This window comes from Monodon monoceros, unplaced genomic scaffold (assembly GCF_005190385.1).
Source record: "Monodon monoceros isolate NGI ecotype Baffin Bay Population unplaced genomic scaffold, NGI_Narwhal_1 Super_Scaffold_12, whole genome shotgun sequence".
NCBI lineage: Eukaryota > Metazoa > Chordata > Mammalia > Artiodactyla > Monodontidae > Monodon > Monodon monoceros.
The window spans coordinates 160780819-160807252 of record NW_021703768.1 but is presented as its reverse complement, the minus strand read 5'-3'; the positions used below and the strand labels follow the sequence as shown (position 1 = coordinate 160807252).

Sequence of the window (26434 nt, the reverse complement as noted above, 5' to 3'; positions counted from 1 at the left end):
CTTGCCCTAGAAAATATTCTTACCTGGATGGTGAGCTCCTACACATACTGCAAAGCCCAGCTGAAATGTCCCCTCCTCCAAGAAGCCTTCCCTGACCCCCCAAGAAGATGAGTTCTTTTCCACTGGGGAAGGCACTCCATGGGGCTAGGAGCTTTGGTGCTGGACTCTGTCCCCCACCCCCACCCCAGCATGGAAGATTCTAGAAGTGGGACTCCAGCTGCCAGCATAGAGATGGACTCACAGGGAGGGTTTGGTGAATAAATGCACAGCCAAAAGTGGACTGAGGATCAGGCCCACATATCTGGGGTGGGGGGACCCCTCTGTCCTCAATTTTCCTCTACTACCAAGTGGGTGTGACAGGGAAAGATCCCTGTTCACCAGCTGGCCTTGACCCTGAGGGAGTCCAGGGCAGGAGGCTGTTGTGTTCCTGTTGCAGGAGGACATGCCCTCGGGTTACTTACCCCAAGTTCATGCTGCCCCACAGACTGAAAAACTTAGTAAATACTATTGAGAAATCTGGGGCAGTACCAGGGAGTGGGGAGCCCATGGGGAGTGGAGGGCTGGGCTGAGGAGGGAGAAAGGCGGGAGCTAGATAAAAGGCAGCCTCCAGCAAGCTCTGCTCACTCCTCCCCCCGCCCCTCTGTCTCTCTGTCCCTCCGTCCCTCTGTCCCTTCACTGTCCTGGCACCATGCATCCTACCTCGGGTCCCAGTCTGCTGCTGCTGCTGGCCAGTCTCCCCCTGGCCCTGGGGGACCCCATGTGAGTAGTCACAGTCCGACCCCAAACAAGGCTGCTTCTGAGATGGGAGTGGGCATTTGTGGGTACAGGTCCCTGCAAGTTTAGGGCGCATGCGCGGTGTTGGGTGATTCTGTGGACGGGAAGTTTGGACTTCATAGGATCTGGGAGTTTGTAGTTTCAGGATTTAAGGGTTTAGGGATTTCGTATGGGTGTATGTGAATGAGGAGGTGGAGTTGGTTGTATTTATAGGTCTGGGGTGCTAGAAGTTTAGGGTGTTCCAGGGTTGGGTGTTTAGAGACTTGGGGTGTTTAAAGATTTAGGGGTCAGGGCTCCCAGAGTTGGTGGTTTTGATTTGGAGGTTCAGGAGTTGATGGGATTTGAAGCCCCTGAGCTGTCTGCCGGTCACCAGATCCCCTGTGGGAACAGGGGCTGGGGCAGAGCGCTAACCCGGATAGGGCTGGCATCTCGGGCTCCAGGCATGACAGCTCCATGCCCTGTGCTCCCCTCTGGCAGGTATTCCATGATCATCCCCAACATCCTGCGTCTGGAGAGCGAGGAGACGGTGGTGCTGGAGGCCCACGAAGGGGAAGGGAATATACCAGTCGCCGTCACTGTCCACGACTTCCCGTCCAAGAGACAAGTGCTGTCCAGCGAAAACACCGAGCTGAACAGTGCCAATGGCTACCTGGGCACCGTCACCATAAAGGTGGGCACGAAAGGGAGCCCAGCCCCGCTGACACCCCACCCCCTCTTTGAGTGCTCCCGCTGCTGAGCCCCTCCTCCCTCTCTGAGCCCCACCCACTCTATCTGAGCCCGGCCCCTTCTGTCTGAGTCTCCTCCCCATTCTGAGCCCCTCCCCTCTCTGAATCTCCGCCCCTTTTGAGTCCCTCCCTTTGCTGAGCCCCTCCCGCTGCTTCTTCCAGTGCTTTCTCTGAGGTGCCTCCACCTTTTTTTTTAACTTTTTATTTTATATTGGAGTATAGTTGATTAACAATGCTGTGATAATTTCAGGTGTACAGCAAAGTGATTCAGTTATACATATACATGTATATATTCTTTTTCAAGTTCTTTTCCCATTTAGGTTGTTACATAATATTGACCAGAGTTCCCTGTGCTATACATAGCCCCCTTATCTCTCTCAACTCCCCCCCCTTCCTAGCAGGACCATCTCTGAGCCCCCCCACCCATTTCTGAGCCCCCCCACCCATTTCTGAGCCCCTCCCCTCCAAGCCCCTCCCCCTCTAAGCCCTCTCTCCTTTCACAACCCCTCCCCTCTCTGAGTCTCCTCCTCTTTCGGAGTCCCCTTCCCGTTCTGAGCTCTCCCTCTTCTGAGCCCACTGTCTGATTCCCCCTTCCCATCCTTCCCTCTGACTCCCACCCCCTCTCTTGCCCTTGCCCTCTCTCCAAGTACCCTTTTTTTCCCCAAACCTTGGCAAACAAGGGAGACCAGGAGTGATGGGCAGGCTCTGTTGTGAAGAGGGGCAGGTGTGGATCCAGCCAAAGACAAGGGGCCCTAGAGCAGACGCCTAATAATCCCCTGTTCATGCCCAGATCCCGGCCAGCAAGGAGTTAAAATCAGACAAGGGGCACAAATTCGTGACTGTCCAGGCGGCCTTCGGGAACGTCCTGGTGGAGAAGGTGGTGCTGATAAGCCTTCAGAGTGGGTACCTCTTCATCCAGACGGACAAGACCATCTACACCCCAGGCTCCACGGGTAAGGGTCTGGGGGTGGCTGGAGAGGGCCGGGGGCAGGGCTGGGGGGAGGGGCAGGGCCTCACCCAGCTCTCCCTTTCTCTCCCGCCTCGTCTCAGTCCTCTATCGGATCTTTACCGTTGACCACAAGCTGCTGCCCGTGGGCCAGACAGTTATCGTCAGCATTGAGGTACCAGCCAACCGGGGCCCCAGACCTACCCGGGGCAGAGACTCGGGGAGAGACAAAGAGATAGAGACAGAGAAAGAAGACACCGGCAAAGGCCCAGCAGCAGAGACCTAAAGGCAAAGAAATATGTAGAGGCACACAGATGGGGAGAGGGGGCGGGGGCCCAGGGAGACTACGTAGAGAGATGCTTGCGCCCGTGGATTATGGGTCCCGATAAACCCCTGGTCACTGTTTGACTCTGGGCAGGTCACTTCACCTTTCCAAGTCTCCTTTTCCTCATCTGAAGATTGGGATAATGACAGACGCTAATTCTATGTAGTCTGTTCCGGCTAGTGCAGCCAGAGGGCGCTTGTGAGCACCCCTCCTCTGCCCGCAGCGCTCCAGGGCTCCCACCTCCCTCGAGGTAAAAGCCCAAGTCCTCCCCGCTGCCCACTAGGCCAGGCCCTACCTACCCCGTCCCCTCCCTGCCCTCACCTCCTCCCTGTCTCCCCCTCGCTCACTCTGCTCCAGCCACGCCGGCCTCCTCACTGTTCCTCCAACAGCCCAGGCACAGTCTGCCCCAGGACCTTTGCACAGGCTATTCCCCCTACCCAAAAAACCCTCTTCCTCCAAATTTCCACACAGCTTGCTCCATCACCTCCTTCAAGTCTTTGCTCAAATATCACCAGTGTCCCAGTTTTACAGTGGGAACTCTCTGAGCGCCCCATAAAATTGCAACACCCAGGGCTTCCCTGGTGGCGCAGTGGTTATGAGTCCGCCTGCCGATGCAGGGGACACGGGTTCGTGTCCCGGTCTGGGAAGATCCCACATGCCGCGGAGCGGCTAGGCCCGTGAGCCACGGCCGGAACCTGTGCTCCGCAATGGGAGAGGCCACAACAGTGAGAGGCCCGCGTACCGCAAAAAAAAAAAAAAAAATTGCAACACCCCCCCTCCCCCCCCCCCCCCCCCCCCCCCCCCCCCACACACACACACAAGCACTCCACTCTCATTTTCCCTTCCTCCACTCTTATTTTCCTTCCGGGCCATCTCCCTTTAGCATCTTCTAAATTGGATTTATTCATTTGTTAATTGCACCTTCTCCCAACATCCTTTGAACTTAAATTCCAAACGGAAAGGAATTATCTGTTGACGCCACGCTTGCCAGGTAGTAGGGTAAATAAAAACTTACTGGAAGAAGGGAGAGAGGGAAGGAGAGGGGAGAAAGAAGGAGGGAGCGATGGGCAGGGAAAAACAAGTGTAGGAGGAACAGAGAGAGAAGGAAGGGAAGGAATGGAGTATGTGCTCCTCACGGGGTCTTCGTGAGTATGTACTGAGATCACACAAACCTAACAGGGACCAGGTTCTGAAAGCTGTGAGCTGGCTTTAGGGATTGTGGGATATGCGGGGAACAGAGAACACAACACACACCTCCTCTAAAGGCACAGAGCTGCCCGGCTCCCATGAAATGTCACCTTGTGCCAACAGGAGCACGTTATCCACAGTTACCCCAATTTCCAAGAGAAGCCAGAATACCAGATTCCTATGTGATGTCTCCTGTTGTTTAACTGTTGGCAACAAATGAAATCATATGTGTATTAGGTCAAGCCATGAGACATTGCTATGCTTTAGGTCAAAAAAGGCAAATGTGGGCAATTATGTGTGATTTATACAAATCAAATGCTTAGTGCAGGGTCCTGCACAAAAGTAGGCGATAAATGCTAGTTTTTATTAGTCTTCAGAGAGACACTGATCACCATACCAAACCAGTGACATAGGAGCTATAATTATCTCCGTTTTCTAGATGTGCACACTGAGCACAGAGAGGTTAAGTAACTTGCCCACGTCACACAGCTTGTAAGTGGCACAGTGGGGATTTGAACCCAGGCTGACTGGCTCAGGTGCATGTTCTTAACCACTGCCCCTGTAGACACGACACAGTGTCCAGACACAGAGAGGGAGGGGAGAGCCAAAGGGCTAAGCCTGGTCTCTGAAGAGCCATTTCTCTCCCTGTCTCCCCACAGACCCCCGATGGCATTCCCATCAAGCGGGACTCCCTGTCTTCTCACAACCAGTTTGGCATCTTGGCCTTGTCTTGGAACATCCCAGAGCTGGTCAAGTATGTCACGCTCTCCAGGAGGGGGTTCAGGGCTCCCCTACCCCAGAAGAGGGAGTGGGGGGCTGCTAGGTCTGGTCAGATCACTAGCCTGCTTTCGCCACAGCATGGGGCAGTGGAAGATCAAAGCCCACTACGAAGATTCTCCGCAGCAGGTCTTCTCTGCTGAGTTTGAGGTGAAGGAATACGGTAAGGGGAGCAGGGAGCTGCAGGTGGGAGCGTGGGGAAGGAGGGGGGGAGCACATAATTCTGGGCCCAGTGCTGGCTTACTGCCCACCACGACCTGTTCCCCCAGTGCTGCCCAGTTTTGAGGTCCAAGTGGAGCCTGAAGAGAAATTCTACTACATCGATGACCCAGATGGCCTGAAAGTCAACATCATTGCCAGGTGAGGGACAGGGGAGGGACCAGCTAGGGGGAGGGGCTCAGCCACAGCCAACAGAAGTTTGGAGGAAGACTCATCTTTTTAAGGAGGGGAGAATCTGAGACTCTCCCCACCTCACAGGTTCTTGTATGGGGAGAATGTGGATGGAACAGCTTTCGTCATCTTTGGAGTCCAGGATGATGACCGGAGGATTTCATTGGCCCACTCCCTCACCCATATTCCAGTACCTAACAGAGGGCCCCTCTAAGTCTCTTCCACTCTGAGCATCCTTCTTGTCCCCATCAGCGCCCCTCCCGCACCTGAGCCCCCCTCCCCACCCCAACCCCCGCCTCCGCTGAGCCTTCACTGTCTCCCCCAGATCAATGACGGTACTGGGGTGGCCAAACTGCAACGACAGGTCTTGCTGAACGGGGTACAGCCCTCCCAAGCCGATGCCCTAGTGGGCAAGTCCTTATATGTGTCTGTCACCGTCATCCTGCACTCAGGTGAGGCCAGGCTGAGGGCAGGGGCCCAGCACCACTGTACGGTCCAGTCTGAGATGGGAGGCCCAGTATGAAGGCAGATTCCAATCTGAGGGGGGAGGCCTGGTCCTGAGGAGTGGCCCAGGAGCCCACCCTCACGATTGGCCCCCCTCAGGCAGCGACATGGTGGAGGCAGAGCGTACCGGGATCCCCATCGTGACCTCCCCCTACCAGATCCACTTCACCAAGACCCCCAAGTTCTTCAAACCCGCCATGCCCTTCGACCTCATGGTGAGACTCAGGGCGGGGCTGCAAACCCCCTTCACTGCTCCTGAGCTTGACCATGCCTCTAGGTCTGCCTGAACCCCCTCCACCTGGCCTGCACCCACAGGTGTTCGTGACGAACCCCGACGGCTCCCCTGCCCGCCACATCCCGGTGGTGACCCAGGGCACCAATGTGCAGTCCTTGACCCAGGAGGACGGTGTGGCCAAGCTGAGCATCAACACACTCAACAACCGGCAGCCCCTGACCATCACCGTGAGTCCAGGCCAGCCTTGCGACCCCACATCAGGAGACAGGGGGCTTGATTTTGTAGAGCAGGGTCCTGACATTTGCACAAAGGGATCCTGTCCTGGGCATACAGGGGGGGTCCTTTCATTTGCATAAAGGGATGTGCCATCCACAGAGAGATGTTTTCATTTACATAGAAGGGCTCTTTTTTTTACTTTATTTTATTGAAGCATAGTTGATTTACGATGTTGTGTTAATTTCTGCTGCACGGCAAAGTGACTCAGTTATATATATATATATATGACTGAATATATATATATATGTATATACCTTCTTTTTCATATTCTTTTCCACTATGGTCTATCACAGGATACTGTATATAGTTCCCTGTGCTATACAGTAGGACCTTGGTGTTTATCCATCCTATATATATATGGTAGTTTGCATGCATAGAAGGGTTCTCGTCTGCACAGCAGGGTCCTACCTTCTGCCTAGACGTCTTATAAGGACCCTTGCAATGGCATTGCGCCCACCTGGATAATCCCATCTCTTCCCCATTTCCTCAAGATCCTTAACCTAATCTCATCTGCAAAGTCTCTCTTGCCACATAAAATCCCATATTCCCTGGTCCCAGGGATATGGGTGTGGACATCTCTGGGGGGCCAGCATGCATCCATCTTTCCTTGCCCAGGTACGCACACGGCAGGAGAATATCCCAGAGGCACGACAGGCCACTAGGACCATGCAGGCCCTACCCTACAACACCCAGGGCAACTCCAACAATTACCTGCACCTCTCTGTGCCCCGAGTGGAGCTCAAGCCTGGGGAGACTCTCAATGTCAACTTCCACCTGCGCACGGACCCCAGCCACCAAGCCAAGATCCGCTACTACACTTACTTGGTCTGTGGCTTCCTAGAACACCCAGCACCCCCGGGAGCCCTCCACCATCCCGGCTGCCCCCGCCATCCTCCCTCTTACCTTTCCGATACTTATACCGACCTGTTCTCCCCAGGTCATGAACAAGGGGAAGCTGTTGAAGGTGGGGCGGCAGGTGCGAGAGCCCGGCCAGGACCTGGTGGTGTTGCCCATGACCATCACACCGGACTTCATCCCTTCCTTCCGCCTGGTGGCCTATTACACGCTGATCTCCAGCAACAACCAGAGGGAGGTGGTGGCCGACTCCGTGTGGGTGGATGTCAAGGACTCATGTGTGGGCACGGTAAGCTTTGTGGCATCTCTCTGTGCCCATCTGGGGACTCTCCGCCTGGCTGTCACTCTCCCCATCTTGGGCCCTCTGGCTCTGTCTCTCTCCAACTGCTTTTTAAAATTTTTAAGTTTATTTTATTTATTTATTTATTTTGGCTGTGTTGGGTCTTCGTTGCTGCACTCGGGCTTTTCTCTAGTTGCGAGCGGGGGCTACTCTTCGTTGCGGTGCACGGGCTTCTCATTGTGGTGGCTTCTCTTGTTGCAGAGCATGGGCTTTAGGCGCGTGGGCTTCAGTAGTTGTGGCACATGGGCTCAGTAGTTGTGGCACATGGGCTTAGTTGCTCCGCGGCATGTGGGATCTTCCGGGACCAGGGCTCGAACCAGTGTCCCCTGCATTGGCAAGCGGATTCTCAACCACTGCGCCACCAGGGAAGACCTCTCTCCGACCTTCTGAATCTGTTCCTCTCCCCCATTTGCAGGGTTCCTGCCTCTCTCTTCTTCTTTTCTTCCCTTTATGTTTCAGTCTCAGTATCTTTTTTTCTTCCAGTTTTATTGAGATGTAATTGACATACAGCACTAACTTTAAGGTGTAGAGCATAGTGACTTGACTTACGTACATCATGAAATGATCACAGTAAGTTGAGTGAACATCCATCATCTCATAGAGGTACAGAATTAAAGAAATAGAAAAAATAATCTTTTCCCTTGTGGTGAGAACTCAGGGTTTCCTCTAATGACTTTCATATATAACGTACAGCAGCGTTAATTATATATATTTGCATCTTGTACCTTACACCTCTGGTATTTATTCATCTTACAACTGGAAGTTGTAATTCAATTCCCCCTCCCCTTACCTCTGGTAACCACAAATCTGGTCTCTTTTTCTGAGTCTGTTTGTTTGTCGTGAAGTACAATTGACCTACATCACTATGTTAGTTCCTGGTCTACAACATAGTGATTCGATATTTCTCTACGTTTCAAAGTGTTCACCACGATGAGTCTAGTGAGTGACCGTGTGTCACCATACAGAGATACTACGTGGTTATTGACTTTCATCCCCAAGACTCATTTATTTTGTAACTGGAAGCTTGTACTCAGTATCTCTCTTGCTCCTGGCTTTCTCTCTTTTCTTGACTTTCTGCCTGATGCCGGTTCTGCCTGCCTCCCTTCCTCTCTCTCTCCTTTCAGTCCAGCCCAGGACCTCCTTTGTCTTTGGCTTCCAGAGACCAGGGCCTTGCAGGGCTGACTTCTCCCTCCTTCCCCTCCAAACGTCCCCCCACCCAACCCCACCCCTGACCATAGCTGGTGGTGAAACATGGCGGGAAGGAAGAGAAGCACCATAGGCCTGGGCAACAGATAACCCTGAAGATCGAGGCTGACCAGGGGTCCCGAGTGGGGCTGGTGGCCGTGGACAAGGGCGTGTTTGTGCTGAATAAGAAGAACAAATTGACCCAGAGTAAGGTATGCCCCCGCGTCACTGAGGTTGGTTTAGAGACGGCGTTGGGTTGAGGTGGGAATGGTGCTGGGGGGAACAAATGGGTTTGAGTGTGGGTTAAGTGTAGAGGTCCGAATGGACGCAGATACGGGGATGGGTTGAAGTCAAATTGACGATGAGAATGTGGATGGACAAGGGTCCAAGCTGGGGATGGCCCCGGGGATGGACACAGCTCCAGGTCTAACTCCAGATGGTCCACCATGGCCGGCCAGCCTGGGGACCAGGATGAGGATGGGTGGGGTGGGGTTGGATGGACGTGTTGGCCAATCGGTGGAGGCATGGCTGACCCGGTCTCGCCACACTCTCGGCCTCCACTCCCCATGGCAGATCTGGGACGTAGTGGAGAAGGCAGACATTGGCTGTACCCCAGGCAGTGGAAGTGACTATGCCGGCGTCTTCACGGATGCAGGGCTGGCCCTCAAGACCAGCAAAGGCTTACAGACCGCCCAGAGGACAGGTGGGGATGCAGCCAGCAGCAGGGCTAGGGAGGGGCAGGGCTTCCACCTCCCAGATACTGAGAACAGGTTAAGGGCAGCGCTTTGGGACGGGGGTGGGGGTATTGAAGTCCCGCCTCCACCACCATCTAGCGTATTACTTCTTTCGGAGCCTCAGTTTCTACATCTGTCAAATGGGATCAATAACACCCCGACCTCACGGGGGGGGGGCTACTGTGGGGAGGAAACCAAGGGCACACAGTAGATGCCTAATCCATCTGGTTCCCGGTCCACCTGCCCTTAGATCCTCAGTGTCCGAAACCAGCCCCCCGCCGACGCCGCTCGGTGCAGCTCATGGAAAAGAGGACGGATAAAGGTGGGAGCCCTCCGTCGGCGCTCGCCCACCGCTTCCCACCCGAGATCCAGCCCCTACGGGATCCCAGACGGAGAGGGAGGGGGAGGGCCTGGCCGTGGGGAAGTTCTCCCTGGGGTCTGTCCTGAGTGCCTCCTGCTTCGAGGCTGAGGGGGTGCGGGGCGGGGGATCTGTGCTCCCACAGCCGGTCAGTACAACAAGGAGCTGCGCAAGTGCTGTGAGGACGGCATGCGGGACAACCCCATGAAGTTCCCGTGCCAGCGCCGGGCCCAGTTCATCCTGCAAGGCGACGCATGCGTGAAGGCCTTTCTGGACTGCTGTGAATACATCGCCCAGCTGCGGCTGCAGCACAGCCGCGACGGGACACTGGAGCTGGCCAGGAGTGAGTCCGGTGGCAGGGAGGAGGCCCCTGTCCAAGGGAGGAGGAGGTGCCTGTCCAAGGGGGAGGTGCCTGTCCAAGGGGGGGAGGTGCTTATCCGAGGAGAGAGGAGGCGCCTGTCAGAGGAAGAAAGAAGCCTTCAGATGAGGAGCTAGGTGATTCAGGTCTGAGGGAAGAAGGACCCAGTCCAGTGGGGGACTAGGTCCTTCTTCCCTTGCCTGGAAGGCTCATCCTGAGGCAAAGGAACTTCCTGCCTGGGAGGGTCATCCTGGCCCTGGCCCTGTCACTCTGAAGTTTGACCTTAGCAGTGCCCAGGACATCCCTGGTCTGAGAGCAATTCTAGATGACAGGGCTGGTCACACTAGTTGCCAATGGGAAGACTAAGATGGGTTCTAGCCTTGCCTTCACCAAAGAAAACTAATTCATGTTGCCTTCCAAAGAGAGGTGCCTAACTTACGCCTAATCAATGTTCATTCATTCATTCATTCATTCAGTTCTGGATGTACACACTTGAAACTTTATATCTCAGGCCAAGTCAGTCTTAAGCAAAGCCAAGAGAAAATTCTCTTAGAAGCCCATTTCAAGCAAAACCAGAATGATCTCCACCACAAAGTGGCATTTACAGAACTAACAAGAGTGCCCACTGCCGTCTGCTGAGAGGCAGAGGACCCCGGTGTGAACTGATCCCTCCTTTTTTTAAACATCTTTTAATATGTCTTAACTAAGAGAAGGACTTTTCTGCCAGGATGTGCTTTGTCAAAACTGAATGTTTGCAGGCACCTCTCAATGGCCGCCATTGCCAAAGTGGTCAAGTAGGTCTAAATTCCTTTACCTGGAAAGCTAGCAACTCCTCCACCCCTCCCCTGCTCCAAAGACACAAAGATTCCCAACACACATGAACAAAGACTTCTACCTTCAGTCTCTTTGCAAATTGCAATAACTAGACATGGTGCTGTCTGCTCCAGTGACCCATGACTTTTCTTTCACAAAGAGGAAATTTGGACAAAACTTCTGATTTACTGGGGTATAATTTACACACATGGGTGTTTTTGTTTTTTTTTTTTTCCAGCATTGTGTCATTTCTGTAGCCAATTGGGGTGAGACAGAGGGTTGATTAAAAGTTAGTACCCCAAGGGCACTTTGATGGATTATTCCAGAGTATGGGTGGATTTGGGCATCTATGGAATTCCACCTACTTTGTCGTTAGACAGACCCAGAACCAAATTAAAATCTGTTCATCGTTTTTTGAGGAAAGCCCAGCCAGGTTTGAACTCTATTCCAGCCCAGCTTCGTTTACGTGCAGACGGGGTCAAGCTGGCATTTAAAGGCCACCATCTCTTCAGCAATCTCCATCAAGTCTGGGGAATCTCTCAGCTCACCCCGTTGCTTTCAGGATGGACTTAACCATCAGACACAGCAGGCATGGTGTTTGGGGGCCAATGATGCTTTTAGAGGCTCATTCATGCAAATGTTTTCATTCCCTTGGAAATCAAAGACAGGAAAAAAAAATCAATCCAGTTCAGCCTGGCTTATTTTCACCTTTCTACCAACAGAATTGTAAAATATGATTTTTAATTTTTTTTATGGAGAAAGGAGCCCCCAGAGGCAAATGTGCCTAGGGTCCCCGGAAGTGATCACGTGACCCTGGGTGTGTCGCTGCTAGGAATCCCTCCAGGGTATTATAGAGATAAATATCTAAAAGGGAACGGTGGGGAAAGTGGGTCTGTTTTAACTCCCACCCCCCGCAGGTGACCTGGATGATGAAATAATCCCGGAGGAGGACATCATTTCCCGAAGCCAGTTCCCAGAGAGCTGGCTGTGGACCATTGTTGAGGACCTTAAAGGCCCAGACAAAAATGGGTAAGGCTGGGATGCTCCCACTTCAACCCACCCCCAGGCCAGCCCCTATCATCACCCCAGACTGGACATTGAGTTTGCACGCACCTCAATGCCCCCTCTTTTCTGGAATCATTGTGGAATCACACAACCTAGACTAGAAGAGTTGGGGCTACCTACATGTGCCCACCCACCAGCCACTCCAACCCTGTCCCTTGGGGCCCCTCCCTACCAGCTCTCCCCCTCCACCATGCTAGGTATCTTCTAATGCCTCCCCTCCCCGATCCAGAATCTCCACGAAGCTCATGAACGTGTTTTTGAAAGACTCCATCACCACTTGGGAGATTCTGGCTGTGAGCTTGTCAGACAAGAAAGGTGAGAGAGGATGGTGGTCTGGTCCTCAGGAGGCCAGGACCCCAGACCGCCCTGGGCATTTTCTCATTCAATCCTGACAGATCCTTTGTTTCCTGGTGGCTGACACTTTCCTCTGGTTCCTGGAGAGGCATTAGAGTGTAGAATGTGAGTGACATTGTGCTTTTTGTAAATAGATTTTAGTTTTAGTGCAGTTTTAGTTCAGAGCAAAATTGAGAGGATGGTGCAGAGATTTCCCATATACCCCTTTCCCCACCACAGACACAGTCTCTCTCACCATCAACATCCCCCACCAGCATGGTGCATTTGTAACAATCGAAGGATGCATGGATACATCATTATCACTGCAAGTTCTTAGCTGAGGTCAGGGTTCACTCTTGGTTTTTTACGTTCTATGGGTTTGGACAAATGTATAATGACATGTATCCACCATCATAGTATCATACAGAATGATTTATAGCAACAAAAACTTTGCAGGGGTGATGTTGCCATGATACTGGGTAAAGCAATTAAGAAAAAATAGGGCTTCCCTGGTGGCTCAGTGGTTGAGAGTCCGCCTGCCGATGCAGGGAACGCGGGTTCGTGCCCCGGTCCGGGAAGATCCCACATGCCATCCGGAGCCTGTGCTCCGCAGCGGGAGAGGCTGCAACAGTGTGAGGCCCGCGTACCGCAAAAAAAAAAAAAAAAAAAAAAAAAAACAGGCCGACAAAGGAAAACTAAAAGAGGAAGCGGGATGAAATGAGTGATTGAAACATTGGTGGTTAGATTGTGAAACACGACAAAAAAAGGTGTATGTGTACACCCCGTGCCCTCCTGCCCCACCGCCACCAAGGACTGGGTGTGAGACCCTGACACACCCTAGCCAAATATGGATGACTTATAGCAGGTCTGAGAATGGGGCAAGGAGAGTGAGGCACTGACTTGGAATGCAAAATTAAGTGGGTGCCAAAAAACTCAGTCATCAAGATAAATCATATTTTCATGCAATAGTTTTTTTGGAAAAAAATCAAAATGAATGCAAAAAAAACATGTTGTACAAAATATCCAAATTTTAAATATAAACCAGCACCGTGCCGAGTCATAATGGAGTTTGAGGTAAAAGGAAAGATGTGTCCCATATGCATGTTTTATGTATATTTAATTTTTTCCAGAGCATTAAAGAGGTTGAAAAGCTATTGAAAACACTGAAACATTTTAAAACTAGGTGTATTAAAACTCACAACATTAAGTGTATTTTATTTATAGCAAACTCAGAACTTAATATACTCTAGTATAAGTTTGTTTAGTTGTAATTTATCATAAATTATACTTTATTATCATTTTACTTTCCTGGCTTCAAGATTTTCAAAATCTGCTTCTTTGTCTATCTTGCTTCTAATGGAAGGTATTGCAATTTTCTGCTAATTTCTCTTGAACAAGTGATGATGGCAGATGAAATCATATACACAGAGCACATAGTTTTCCTTCTGCCTGAGACTCCAAAACCACTCAGCACAGTTCTAGTTTGGGGCCCCGATCCCTGTTTCAAATCAGAGCATCTTCATATTTGCCTGTTGTACATTTCCATATATCGAGATTCTGTGTGAGGTTCCCTTTACCTAAAAAAAAGTTCCTGCAGCTTGAAAAAAAAAAAAAGTTGAAAACCACAGTTAGATCCTTGCCCCTCAAAGCCTATTCCCTGGGCCAGCTGCAATCTGGTAAAGTAGGTTTACCAGGGAGTTTGTTAGACATTCAGAATCTTAGTCACTCCTAACCCGCTCAGTCAGAATGTGCATTTTATTACTGGAAACATCTCCTGATCCCCAGGAGATTTGTATGGACATGAATGTTGGAAGAGCTCTTCCCTGCACCAGCATTTCTCAATCTCATCACTGATGTCATTCTGGGCTGGGTCATTCTTTGTGGCAGGGGTCTGTCCTGTGCAATATAAGATGTTGGGTATCTTCATGGCTTCTACCTGCTAGATTCCAGTAGCAACCCATCTCCCTAGTTGTGACATCCAAAATGTCCCCAGATATTACCAAATGTCCCCGGGGGCGGGGGGCAGAATCCCTGTGGTTTTTAGATCTTGCCTGTGATGTCTTTTCAACATCATTAACTCTCTACATATTACCTCATTTAATGCTCACAACTACCCTATAAGGTTGGTACTATGATTCTCCTACAACTGAGAACACTGAAGCCAGGGAAAGAAGGTGACTTGCCCAGGATCACAAGTGAATGAAACTTTCAGGAATCCAAACTTCAGAATAAAGACTGAAGCATGATAACCAATAGAACTTGAAATTTTTAGACTTGTGAGCTATTAGGAATTAAAGAGTCAGTAAGGTTAAAAGCAAGGAGCTTCCCAAGCCCAAGTGCCTATGTCCAAATCGCAGGTCCTCCTCTGGGCAGCTGTGTGGCCTTCGTCAAGTTACCCAGCCTCTCTGTGCTCATCCGTAAAATGGGCACAATAGAAGTAGTACCTATTCAAAGTGTTGGGATTTTATAATAGTGATAATAGTACCTGACACATTGTAAATGTTCAATGAGTGTGAGCTATTATTTTTATTATTGGAGTCGAACATGCTTTAGGGATCAAAGGGTAAATTCCTTTCGGAGATGCATAGACGCTCCCTTAAATGACACAAAGCAGGCATCAGAAGTCATTTCTTTCTTTCTTTTTTTTTTTTAACTGAAGTATAGTTGATTTACAGTGTTGTGTTAGTTTCTGGCGTAGTCATGTCTTTTTTTAAAAAATATTTATTTAGGGCTTCCCTGGTGGCACAGTGGTTGGGAGTCCGCCTGCCGATGCAGGGGACACGGGTTCGTGCCCCGGTCTGGGAGGATCCCACATGCCGCAGAGCGGCTGGGCCTGTGGGCCATGGCCACTGAGCCTGGGCGTCCGGAGCCTGTGCTCCGCAAAGGGAGAGGCCACAACAGTGAGAGGCCCGCGTACCGCAAAAAATATATATATATATATATTTATTTATTTATTTATTTATTTACTTTTTGGCTGCGTGGGGTCTTAGTTGCAGCGCGGGCTCTTCGTTTTGGCATGAGGGCTTCTCTCTAGGTGTGGTGTACTGGCTCCAGAGCACGTGGGCTCTCTAGTTGTGGCTTGCATGCTCAGTAGTTGTGGGTCACGGGCTTAGTTGCCCTGTGGCATGGAGGATCTTAGTTCCCAGACCAGGGATTGAACTCACGTCCCCTGCATTGGAAGGCGGATTCTTAACCACTGGACCACCAGCGAAGTCCCTCATTTCTTTTTAAGGAAGAGATTTTTTTAAAATGTATTAGGTTTTCAGAAACAATTGAGCAAAATATGTAGAGAGGTGCCATGTACCCCTCTCTCCCCCAGATTCCCCTATTGTTAACATCTTGCATTAGTGTGGTACGTTTGTTATAGTGGATGGGCCAATACTGATACATTATTACGAACTGAAGTCCATAGTTGACATTAGGATTCACTCTTGGTGTTGTACATTCTATGGGTTTGGATAAATACATCATGACTTGTAGCCACTGTCACAGTATCACACAGAATAATTGTTTCACTGCCTTGAAGTGACAGGAATTGTGTATCAGAAGTCATTCCTTTTTTGGTTCTCTTTCCATTCTTCCTTCCATCTCATTCAAGGAGAAAAGCTAAGTCTAGTGCAAGGATGTCTTTACCTTGTCTCTACTTCTTGTTTAACTCCTTTTTTAAACGAAGAGAGAGTGGTCTAGCTTTCTGCAGGCAACACAAGCTAACTAGTATTTAACAAAATCATTTTGTTTTCCTTGAGGTAACCTGTGTATAGCACAAGAACCTGGGTTCTCATGCACCGTAGTAAATTAAATTTGAGTTTAAAAATGTAAATAGTAGGTAAGAAATGGTAAATTAAACCAGTGACTATAGCAGACCCCCCGAGGGTGATGAGTAAATGACTGTAGATTGGGAAATAAGGATTTTGTTCAAGCCTCTGATTATTATTTTTTCTGCCATTGAAGAATACGGAAAATTATCAGATCTTTTTTTTTTTCTTTTTTGGCGGTGGTGCGTGGCTTATGGAATCTTAGTTCCCCAGCCAGGGATTGAACCCTGGTCCAGTCAGGGATTGGCCCTCGGCAGTGAGAGCAGGGAGTCCTAACCACTGGACCGCCAGGGAATTCCCTCCAATCTTAATAGATTTCTTGGTGTAACAGTATTATTAATGTGATAATTTTTCACAAATTTCACTTGCATCAACACTTTGCTTACATTTAATCTGGTAACTGTTGTATCACAAGTAACCACTGTTTTTAAGCATCGTTTTGCTCAATGTTGTTAACAAAATTCAACTGAGTAAATTTGAAGATCTAATTAGGTTTGTTAAACAATTCATGAGCTGGGCAGCATCTTATCTGGCGAGGAGAGAGATACTCAGAGGAATTGTACAAAATGAAAGGTTTTTATAGAATGAAGGGTAGGGCAAACAAGTCATCAGCAAGAGAAAAATGTCCTCATTGGAGGAAAGTAACAGTTCAGGTAAGACAGTTTCTCATTGGCTGAGCTGCAGTGTTTTCATTGGCTGGGCTTGTTGCTGGGCAGGAAGAAAATCTTCCTTCCTCCTGCTGTAGTTAAGTTAATTGCACTTTCTGTTTGGGAGTGCAAACATCTCTTCCAGTTGGGGTCTGTAATTGAAGCTTCTTCCTGTTGGGATCTGTTGACATCTTCCTGTTTGGGATAACATCTTCCTGTTTGGGATAACTGAAGTCAGTGGTAGGGCATCAGAGCTCCCTCTTCAGGCCTTCCCTTCTCCAATTTTAGTTGAGGTGTCCTTTCATTAATTTTTACAATGTAGATCAGCACTGTCCATTAGAAATATAAAGCAAGCTGCGTATGTCATTTAAAATTTTCTGGTAGCCCCACAAAAAAGGAGTAGATTAAATCAATTTTAATAATACACTTTATTTAATCCAAATATATCCAAAATATTATTTCAACATTTTGTAAAAATTTGCAAAACCACTACCACAGTAATCATGTTACAATAGCAAATCTATTAATATTTAAGAATAACCGATTAATATCTCAAATTTATTAATCAAGTTTGTTTTTTTTTTTGTGGTACGTGGGCCTCTCACCGTTGTGGCCTCTCCTGCTGCGGAGCACAGGCTCTGGACGCTCAGGCTCAGCGGCCATGGCTCACGGGCCCAGCCAGTCCGCGGCATGTGGGATCTTCCCGGACCGGGGCACGAACCCGTGTCCCCTGCATCGGCAGGCGGACTCTCAACCACTGTGCCACCAGGGAAGCCCCATGTATTTTATTTTTGTTTGTACTAAGCCTTTGAAATCTGCCATGTATTTTATACTGACAATGCATCTAAATTAGGATGTTAGCTTTTCATTGAAAATACTCTGATCTGTATTTTGGGATCCATAAAATTTACAGTTGAAAAGGTAGATTGGCCTATCCAAGTTGTTCTAAACATACTTCAACTAAAAACTTTAAAAGTTTTCCAATCACTGAATCAAGCATCCTTTTTAAAATTGAGATGTAATTGACATAACATGAAAGTCACCATTTGAAAGTGTACAGTTCAGTGGTTTTTATTACATTCACAATGAGCATTGGTTTTTTTAAGTTTAAATCTAAGTTAATTAAAAGGAAATAAAAGTAGGAATCCAGTTCTCACTCTCACTCGAGCTAGCCACATTTCAAGTGCCCAGTGACCACTTGGGGCTACCATTTTGGAGATCATACATATAGACCCTTCATTTATGCTTGCCTTCTTCCCTCCTACACATCTATCTATGAGTAAAATTACAGAGGAAATGGGAACCATTAAATCATGGCAACTCCCAGCCACCACCACCATCTGTAAGTTATCACCGTTAATGATGGTTCGTCTATGGGCTTCTGCAAAGACAGGCTGACCTTGGGACAGCTCCAGTGGTCAGAGGTAAGCACTGAGACATTGGTAGGGGCAAGAACTTGGACCTGAACTTGGATCCAGTCCACCTTGCCCACTCCCTGCCCCACCCCTGACACTTCGTGTTCTGTTTCCACCCGGGCAGGGATCTGTGTGGCTGACCCCTATGAGGTCACGGTGATGCAGGATTTCTTCATTGACCTGCGTCTACCCTACTCTGTTGTGCGCAATGAGCAGGTGGAGATCCGAGCTGTCCTCTACAACTACCGGGAGGCGGAGGAGCTCAAGGTGGGCTCCTGGTGCAATGGAAGCATGATGGGGGCTTCGAGAAGAGGGTCTGTGGTACATTCCCCTGACTTGATACTCTCTCTCCCCGGCAGGTGAGGGTGGAATTGCTCTACAATTCAGCCTTCTGTAGCCTGGCAACTGCCAAGAAGCGCCACCAGCAGACTGTAATCATCCCACCCAAGTCCTCGGTGCCCGTGCCTTATGTCATTGTGCCCCTGAAGGTCGGCCTCCATGAGGTGGAGGTCAAGGCTGCTGTCTACAACCGCTTCATCAGTGATGGTGTCAAGAAGACCCTGAAGGTCGTGGTGAGTCCTTGGGGTACCTGCTGCCGCTCGTCCTTCAGGAAAGGCTCCTGTTCTCCCTGTGCTGTCAACCCAGGTTAGAGACCCAGGCCAACCTTAGGAAATTCAGGAGTCCTGGAGGTTTGGAAGCAGGGCCGGGATTAGGGTGAGGCAAGTGAGGTATTCTCCTTGGGCACACAATTTTAGGGTGCACCCAAAAGCTCAAACAAAGATAAATAATATTTTTTTCATTAAAATATATTTTAATATCAAATATGACATTTTGTAACACCTTTCAGCATAGGAGTTTTCTTTTGACTTTAAAAATCTTGGTGGGAATTCCCTGGCAGTCCAGTGATTGGGACTCAGCGCTTTCACTGCTGTGGCCCCGGGTTCGATCCCTGGTTAGGGAACTAAGATCTCGTAAGCCGCACGGTGCAGCCAAATAAATAAATAAATAAATAAAATAAAAATGTTTATCTGTAGACACATGACAGCTCACATTGGGCCTTTGATTCTAATTAAGATAGCCCCTATTTTAATTGAGCACTTATGTGTCAGCCACTGTGTTAGTACTTATGTACATTCTTTCATTTATTTTTTCATTTTCTTTATTCTTATTTATTTATTTAAAATTTTTGTTTTACTTTTATATTATTTGTTTTATTTTTAGATTTTTATTTTATTTAGCCCATTGAGAGGCATTTGGTTTAGAAACAGACTCTGGAGCAGACTACCAGGTTCAAGCCCAAATTCTGTTCTACTCACTGTGTGACCTTGGGCAAGTTACATCACCTGTCTGTATCCCAGTTCCCCCATCTTTAAAATGGCATTGATAATAGCAGTACCCACTCCAGTGGGTTGTTGTGAAGATTACATGAATTAACCCCAGGAAAGCAATCTTCTAGGCACATGGGAAGATTTCTAAAGGTCTTGTTATTTCTTTATTAATTTATAATTTTATTGTTAATTTGCACAACAGTGGGTATGAGGTAGATGTTTTTGTTTTTGTTTTTTGTGGTACGCGGGCCTCTCACTGTTGTGGCCGCTCCCCTTGCGGAGCACAGGCTCCGGACGTGCAGGCTCAGCGGCCATGGCTCACGGGCCCAGCCGCTCCGCGGCATGTGGGATCTTCCCGGACCGGGTCACGAACCCGTGTCCCCTGCATTGGCAGGCGGACTCTCAACCACTGCGCCACCAGGGAAGCCCGAGGTAGATGTTTATATTACCTCCTTATAAGGAAGGAAGCTGAGGCACAGACAGGTTAAGTAACTGACTTCCAGTCATACAGCTAAGGTCAGGTGGAGGCCATAATGCCTTATGCTACAGTAATCCCAAGAACAGTGCCCTGCTGACTGTCTGTCTGTCTGCCCTTTTATTCACACGACTCCCCCTACCCCTAACCCTGTCCAGCCAGAAGGAATGAGAGTCAACAAAACTGTGGCTGTCCGCACACTGGATCCAGAACATCTGGGACAAAGTGAGTCAGCGAGGCAGAGGGGGTGAGGCCTGGGTGGTGATGCAGGGTGGGGTGGGAGGGGGCTGGTGCCATCTGTGTCTCCCATTCACCCGGCAGAGGGAGTGCAGCGAGAGGAAATCAAAGCTGCCGATCTCAGTGACCAAGTCCCAGACACGGAGTCAGAGACCAAGATCCTCCTGCAAGGTGAGATGCCCTTGGCCCCAACCCCAGGGGACCCAGGATGGTGTTGGGGGGCCATGACTCCTAAGCTGGGAGCCCAGTTCCATCTAATCCCAGGAGTATTTAACCACTGTGTTTCCCGCCTCCTCTTCAGCTAGAACCCCTCCTTAATCTGCTTTATAGAAGGCTCCAGGCAGTACTTAGTTCAGCAAATAGCTTTTGCTGATAAAGAAGCAGTAGAGTTCAAGAGAAGAAATTCTGGATTTCATTGCCTCGGATGGAGAACTGGGGCAAGAAGGGGCAAGACGGAGCTGGAAAGGCACGTTGCAACTTGAGAGCTGTAAGGTTTTGGGAGGAGACCCTTGGTTTCCTCATCTGTGATGGGGCAAATAATAGTATCGACATCTAAGGGTTGTTGGGAGGATTAAATGAGATACTGTATGGTGTTAGAACAGAGCCTAGCAAATAGCATTAAGCATGATAAAAGTATTCATGGTTGTTGTTCCTGGAATTATTTTACCACTGGTGTAACCAGAGGACCCAGGGACCGGAGTTCCCCTGTGAAGCAGAAGCCCACTCCCACTGCCCACAAATGCAGAGCCCCCTCTAGCCACTCAGCCGTGCATCACTTCCATCACTGACATGCTCCCAGCTGTCCCTGACCCCTTGGGCCCTGGCTGGTCAGAGCCTGGAAATGCTGGGGGCAGCCCCAGACTTGAGTGCCATCCTCACGCCCGGCTGCAGGGACCCCAGTGGCCCAGTTGACAGAGGACGCCATCAACGGGGAGCGGCTGAAGCACCTCATCCAAACCCCCTCGGGCTGTGGGGAGCAGAACATGATCAGCATGACGCCCACGGTCATCGCGGTGCACTACCTGGACAACACAGAACAGTGGGAGAAGTTCGGCCTGGAGAAGCGGCAGGAGTCCTTGGAGCTCATCAGGAGGGGTGCGCGCCCCACCCGCCCCTCTGAGCCCTCTCCGCCCCTGAGACGCCACCTCTCTGAGACCCGCTCCTATGAAACCCCTCCACCACTGGACCCTGCCCCTCTGCGCCCCCTCCACTCCTGAGACCCCGCCCATCTCGAGGCCCCGCCCCTCCTCTGAGAGCACTCCCTCACCCCTCTCTGAGCCCCTCTCTGAGCTCCCTCCGCCGCTGAGGCCCGCTTGCCCCTGAGAACCCATTTTGAGAACCCTCCTCTCTCTGAATCCCCTCTCCTCCGAGAACTCCTTCCCCTTCTTCTCTCTGATCCTCCCACCCTCTCTGAGTCCCTCTCCGCTTTAAGCTCCCCTCCCTCCTATACGCCCGCCCCCTGCCCAGAGCCCCACCTTTCCTCTCTGGACCCCTGTCCCGCCCCTCACAGAATCTTTATCCTCTTTCTAAGCCCCTCCCCTACCTGGCCTACCCACCCCAGCCACCCCCTCCACTCAGCCTCTAGTGACACTTCTCTCCTCCCTGCAGGGTACACCCAGCAGCTGGCCTACAGACAACCCAACTCGGCTTACGCCGCCTTCCTGAGCCGGCCACCCAGCACCTGGTGAGTCTCCATGATCAGCTGGCCCATCCTCAGCCTTGCACCTCCCTGAGCAGGGCCTGGATCCCGGCCTGGGGTGGTCTAGGCGGGTCGCCACCCAGAGTCAAGGTACCAGCCCGCTGTGTAACCTGCAGGCAACGCTGGGCCCTGAGATTTGGGAAGGGAACCTGGGCCAACCAGGCTAGGCCCTGCCTCTCTCTGCTCATTGGTTGTCTGGGATGCCAGTCTCCGGATCCCAGAGACAATTGGCTCATGCTCTGTACCCACCCACCAGGCTGACAGCCTTCGTGGTCAAGGTCTTCGCACTGGCCTCCAACCTCATCGCCATCGACTCCCAGGTCCTCTGTGGGGCCGTCAAATGGCTGATCCTAGAGAAGCAGAAGCCTGATGGAGTCTTCCAGGAGGATGGGCCCGTGATACACCAAGAAATGATTGTAAGAGGCAGAGATTCGGAGCAGGCTGGGAGAGGAGGGCACCTGAGCATCACAGGATGGACGGGAGGAAGATTCCGTCATCCACCCACTGCCCAATTCACTGTGTGTGGGAATAGGGAAATGAGGGAACTGAAAGCGTCATTCCTCCCTTGCAAAAACCAGAGACCTGCAGGATCTGGTGCAAAACGAAATTCCCCCGGCTCCCCATTGCTCTTAAACACAGAACTCAGAGCTGTGGTCCTAAAAGTGTGCTCCCCAGGCCAGCAGCATCAGTAGTATCTGCAAACTTGTTAGAAATGCAAAATGTCAGAAATTCTCAGGCTGGACTCCAGAGGCACTGAACCAGAAAATTTAGGGGCAACGCCTAGGAATCTAAGTTTTAACACCCTCCCCCCCCCCCACCCCCACCAGGTGTGCTTAAGTTGGAGAATTGATGCCTTAGCCTGACCTTTCAGGCTTCCAGCCTCATAGCCTTACCTCCTTCTTTCCACACTCCACCTGTACTGCTGGGAGCCTTGCTCTATACAGACACAGGGCCTTTGCACATGCTGTTCCTGCTGCCTGGCATGCTAACACCTGCCCTCTTTGAGAGTTTACTCCTACTCACTGTTCAGATTGTGGTTCCAGCTATCATCCCTCAGGGACGCTTTTCCGTGACTGAGTCACACTCCCACTGTCCTTTCTCAATGCCACATCCACTTCTCCTGTGCAGCACTCATCAGTTTGTAATTATATATTTGTTGATGAGCTGGTTGGTTCCTATCTGTCTCCCCTACCAGATGGGGAGTTGCATGAGGGCTGGGGCTGTAGCCTGGTTTTCATCCAACATCTCAACCACACCATCAGCAACATTTGCAGAATGAATGAATGAACACCAAAGAGCTTGACCCTCCTGGGGAGAAACTGGGAAGAGACCCAGCGCTGCCTTGACCGGCTGATCCTACAGGGGGGTTGGTTGGCGTGTGGGAACACACTGGTGACCCTATCCTTGTTTCCTGCTTCTCCTCTAGGGTGGCTTCAAGAATCCCGAGGAGAAAGACGTGTCCCTCACGGCGTTTGTTCTCATCGCGCTGCAGGAGGCTAAAGACATTTGCGAGGGACAGGTCAACGTAAGTGTCCCCCGCTCTCTCCCTTCTTCCTCTCCCCCACGCAGGACACATCCACCTGGGAAGGTGAGGTGTTGCTTTCGGGCCATTTCCAGTCCTCCCAGTGCGGTAACAACCACCACAGCAGCCATAAGAGTATCTAACTAAGATAACTCATCTAAGAGTGTGACAAGTTTAAGTCCTGTAATCCTTGTAACAGCCCAAGAGGTAGGCTACTCTTATTATCCCCAGTTTACAGAAGAGAAAACTGAGGCACAGAGAAATCAAAGATCGGGTCCTTTCTGCCTGCTTTACCATCGTCAGAGAGTTGTAGCCAATTGCAACAAAAGCCCCTTCAGCTTGCTTTCCACAACACTCCTACATCTGTATCCTTGCTGCTTCCCTAAAGAAAACTCAGGACACAGAGCTAAAAGGGGAGTGGGGGCGGAATCCTCAAGATTATTACCTTAGTCTGAGGGATCTTTCAGGAGATTTTTAAAGGGGTCCATGACCCCAAAAGGAAAAGCATTAAAAATGTTGGCTCATTGCTATCCCCTTTTCCTCTAGTTTTGGTTCTGAAGCAGAGAAGCTTAGAAAGACAGGCTCCTGAGAATCTGTAATCACTCAATCTGCTTTGCCCTGGGGTTTTGAGAGTGGGTTGTTTGAATTTTAGTTGCCCTAGTGGGGAACCTCAGGACCTCCCCTTCAGCCAGCTGCTTCTCCCTCCTCAGAACCCCAGAAAAGAGGTGGAGGGGAGGGGGCTGTTACCTTTTATGCCCAAGAGGGACCCAGGCCTTCCTGGTTCCAACCTTGAGGATTTGAGAGAAATTATAGCAGAAAAGAGCACTAGAACTGTGGGGTCAGACAGAACTGACCTCAAATCCTGACTCTCAGGCACTTCCCCTTGCTGGGCCTCAGTGTGTGCATCTGTAAAATGGGTGTAATAATCTTTGCTTTTTTTAAGGACTCTCTGAGTTGTCCTAGATGTCACACATGTGACCTAGATTGTACAAAAATAGATGGGAATTTTATTTTAGGGATCTAAGAATTTATCGAATTCAAAGATGAAAGTAGGGACTTCCTTGGTAGTCCAGTGGTTAAGGTCCGATCCCTGGTTGGGGAACTAAGATCCCACATGCCTGCGAAGTCAAAAAAAAAAAAAAATGAAAATAGCCTCAGGGACTCTGCCAGGATGCTTTGTTCTTCATGTTCTCACATGTCTTTCATTCCCTTCTTGCCCAATAATTCAACTTTTCCCTGCCATCCAGCCTGACTGGCAGAACATGGCTGTCTTCCTTGGCGAAATAGTCAGACCAAGGCTAGAGCTCAGATTCCCAGTGAAGGATTCTGATTGGCTCAGCTTGGGTCAGGGATTCACCCCTGGACCAATCAGCTGAGGCCAGGAAGTAGGTCTTAGTGGGCAAATATGGCTGCTTCCACTGTGGCCATGTGAATGAAAGGGAGGAGGTATTCTTACAACAGTCAAGGACAGATGTAGGAGGGATAGCTGGGCAGGCAAAAGGATTGTTTCTTCTACAACACAGCATGAAGTATGGCATAGGCTGTGGAACCAGACTGCTGGCGTTTAAATCAACAGGATGCTGCCCAGCTTGTGGAAGCCAGTTGTTAAATTTCCAGGACTTTGCAAGCTGGTTGTTAAAGACAATCATTGTTAAAAATTAAATTATATGAACTTACAGTTAAACTGCAAACATTAAACACTAAAAACACAGGTAATAAACACTTAAAATGTATCACTTCCTAAATATTTTGCTACCTTTTATCATATTCTCTTGAGGTTACTTTTGTCTATTGTATCTGTATGGTGGAAATATTATATGATGTTGTGTTACTGCCCATCTTTTCCCAAATCTACATTCAGTGATGCCACATTGCTAGGTTGAAATCAGCCATGATAGTATTGACACCATGGAAATCAGCAAACACTTCAAATCATGTCTTCCCCCAATCCCCATCTTTCTGGGTCACAGTATTTTTATCTGCACAGCAGGATAATGATGAAAATAATACCTGTCTCATAGGAATTTATGAGATTAAACGAGCGGATATATGACTGGGACATAGTAAGAGCTAGCTGTGATGATGATAATGATTGGATAAGAGGTGTTCCCTTGGTGTGCTGAATCTGCCTCATACTAGCTCACGAGTGCCTTTTGGGGGCATCTCTTCCCCACTGCATGTTCAGGGACATCACATTAGTAGCTTGAAATTGACCATCGTGGAAGTTTTTACACCACAGTAATTGGCAATCTATAAACTAGCAACCCCTCCACCCACCCACCCCCCAATCCCGTGCCTCCACTGGAGAGCTGGTTGTTAACAATGTTGTTTAAACATTTACTAGCACAACACAGGGTATATAGACTCCCCCGCCCCCCCCCACCCCAGCACAGAGTAGGTACTCAGCGACAAAGCAGCTCACATTGGGAAACCCTCGAAAATAGACAGATGCAAGGCAGATAGGTCCCAAGGACAGAAACCACCTGGTGCCCAAGAAGTGATGCTTATGTGATCCTTACCAGTTCTCCGTGGCAGCAACGCCCACCTGACCAGAGTACCCAATCCTCTTTCTCACAGAGCCTGGGGCGCAGCATCACTAAGGCAGGAGACTTCCTTGAAGACCACTACATAGAGTTGCAAAGGCCATATACTGTGGCCATTGCTGGCTACGCCCTGGCTCTGTTGGGCAAGCTGGATGATGACCTCGTCAACAAATTTCTGAACACAGCCACAGGTGAGGGGCAGCCTGGAGGGGTAAAGAGGGATGCATGGCTGGGGTGTGAGGGTGGCCCTCTCGAGCTGGGATGCATGGCTTTAAGCTGCACTGGGATGGACAGCTCCAAGCTGAGCTGGGATGGATGACTCTATGGTGTGAAAAGTTCTCAATGTAAGCCACACAAGAAGGTTCATTGCACAATTCATTCAACAATGTTGAATGTTGTGTGTTGAGCACTTGCTATGACACGGCAGTGAGGTGTCATTAAGAACATGGGCTCTGACATCAGACAGATATAGATTGAAATCCCACTCTGCCACTTTCTCACTGTCTGACCTTGCTTAGCCTCTCTGGACCTTAGTTTCCTCATCTTAAAATGATACCTATGTCATAGGGTGG

The 26434-nt window shown here is 49.8% G+C and overlaps 1 protein-coding gene across 1 annotated transcript in view; it reads left to right on the top strand.

Annotated features, from left to right (window-relative positions):
• Window positions 1-625: 625 nt before the first annotated feature.
• C3 (complement C3) overlaps window positions 626-26434 on the top strand; it is a 35068-nt gene continuing 9259 nt past the window's right edge. Inside the window, exons 1-28 of the mRNA XM_029215802.1 lie at window positions 626-759; window positions 1252-1444; window positions 2290-2452; window positions 2550-2620; window positions 4618-4712; window positions 4816-4898; window positions 5005-5095; window positions 5213-5315; window positions 5451-5577; window positions 5729-5844; window positions 5945-6091; window positions 6756-6965; window positions 7078-7284; window positions 8574-8732; window positions 9094-9223; window positions 9505-9576; window positions 9758-9955; window positions 11701-11812; window positions 12078-12163; window positions 18183-18325; window positions 18418-18630; window positions 20020-20086; window positions 20183-20269; window positions 20990-21193; window positions 21707-21782; window positions 22054-22213; window positions 23224-23322; window positions 25897-26053. Coding sequence (XP_029071635.1) covers window positions 689-759; window positions 1252-1444; window positions 2290-2452; window positions 2550-2620; window positions 4618-4712; window positions 4816-4898; window positions 5005-5095; window positions 5213-5315; window positions 5451-5577; window positions 5729-5844; window positions 5945-6091; window positions 6756-6965; window positions 7078-7284; window positions 8574-8732; window positions 9094-9223; window positions 9505-9576; window positions 9758-9955; window positions 11701-11812; window positions 12078-12163; window positions 18183-18325; window positions 18418-18630; window positions 20020-20086; window positions 20183-20269; window positions 20990-21193; window positions 21707-21782; window positions 22054-22213; window positions 23224-23322; window positions 25897-26053 — 3640 coding nt within the window. The 5' untranslated portion in view covers window positions 626-688. The remainder of the gene's footprint in view (window positions 760-1251; window positions 1445-2289; window positions 2453-2549; window positions 2621-4617; window positions 4713-4815; window positions 4899-5004; window positions 5096-5212; window positions 5316-5450; window positions 5578-5728; window positions 5845-5944; window positions 6092-6755; window positions 6966-7077; window positions 7285-8573; window positions 8733-9093; window positions 9224-9504; window positions 9577-9757; window positions 9956-11700; window positions 11813-12077; window positions 12164-18182; window positions 18326-18417; window positions 18631-20019; window positions 20087-20182; window positions 20270-20989; window positions 21194-21706; window positions 21783-22053; window positions 22214-23223; window positions 23323-25896; window positions 26054-26434) is intronic.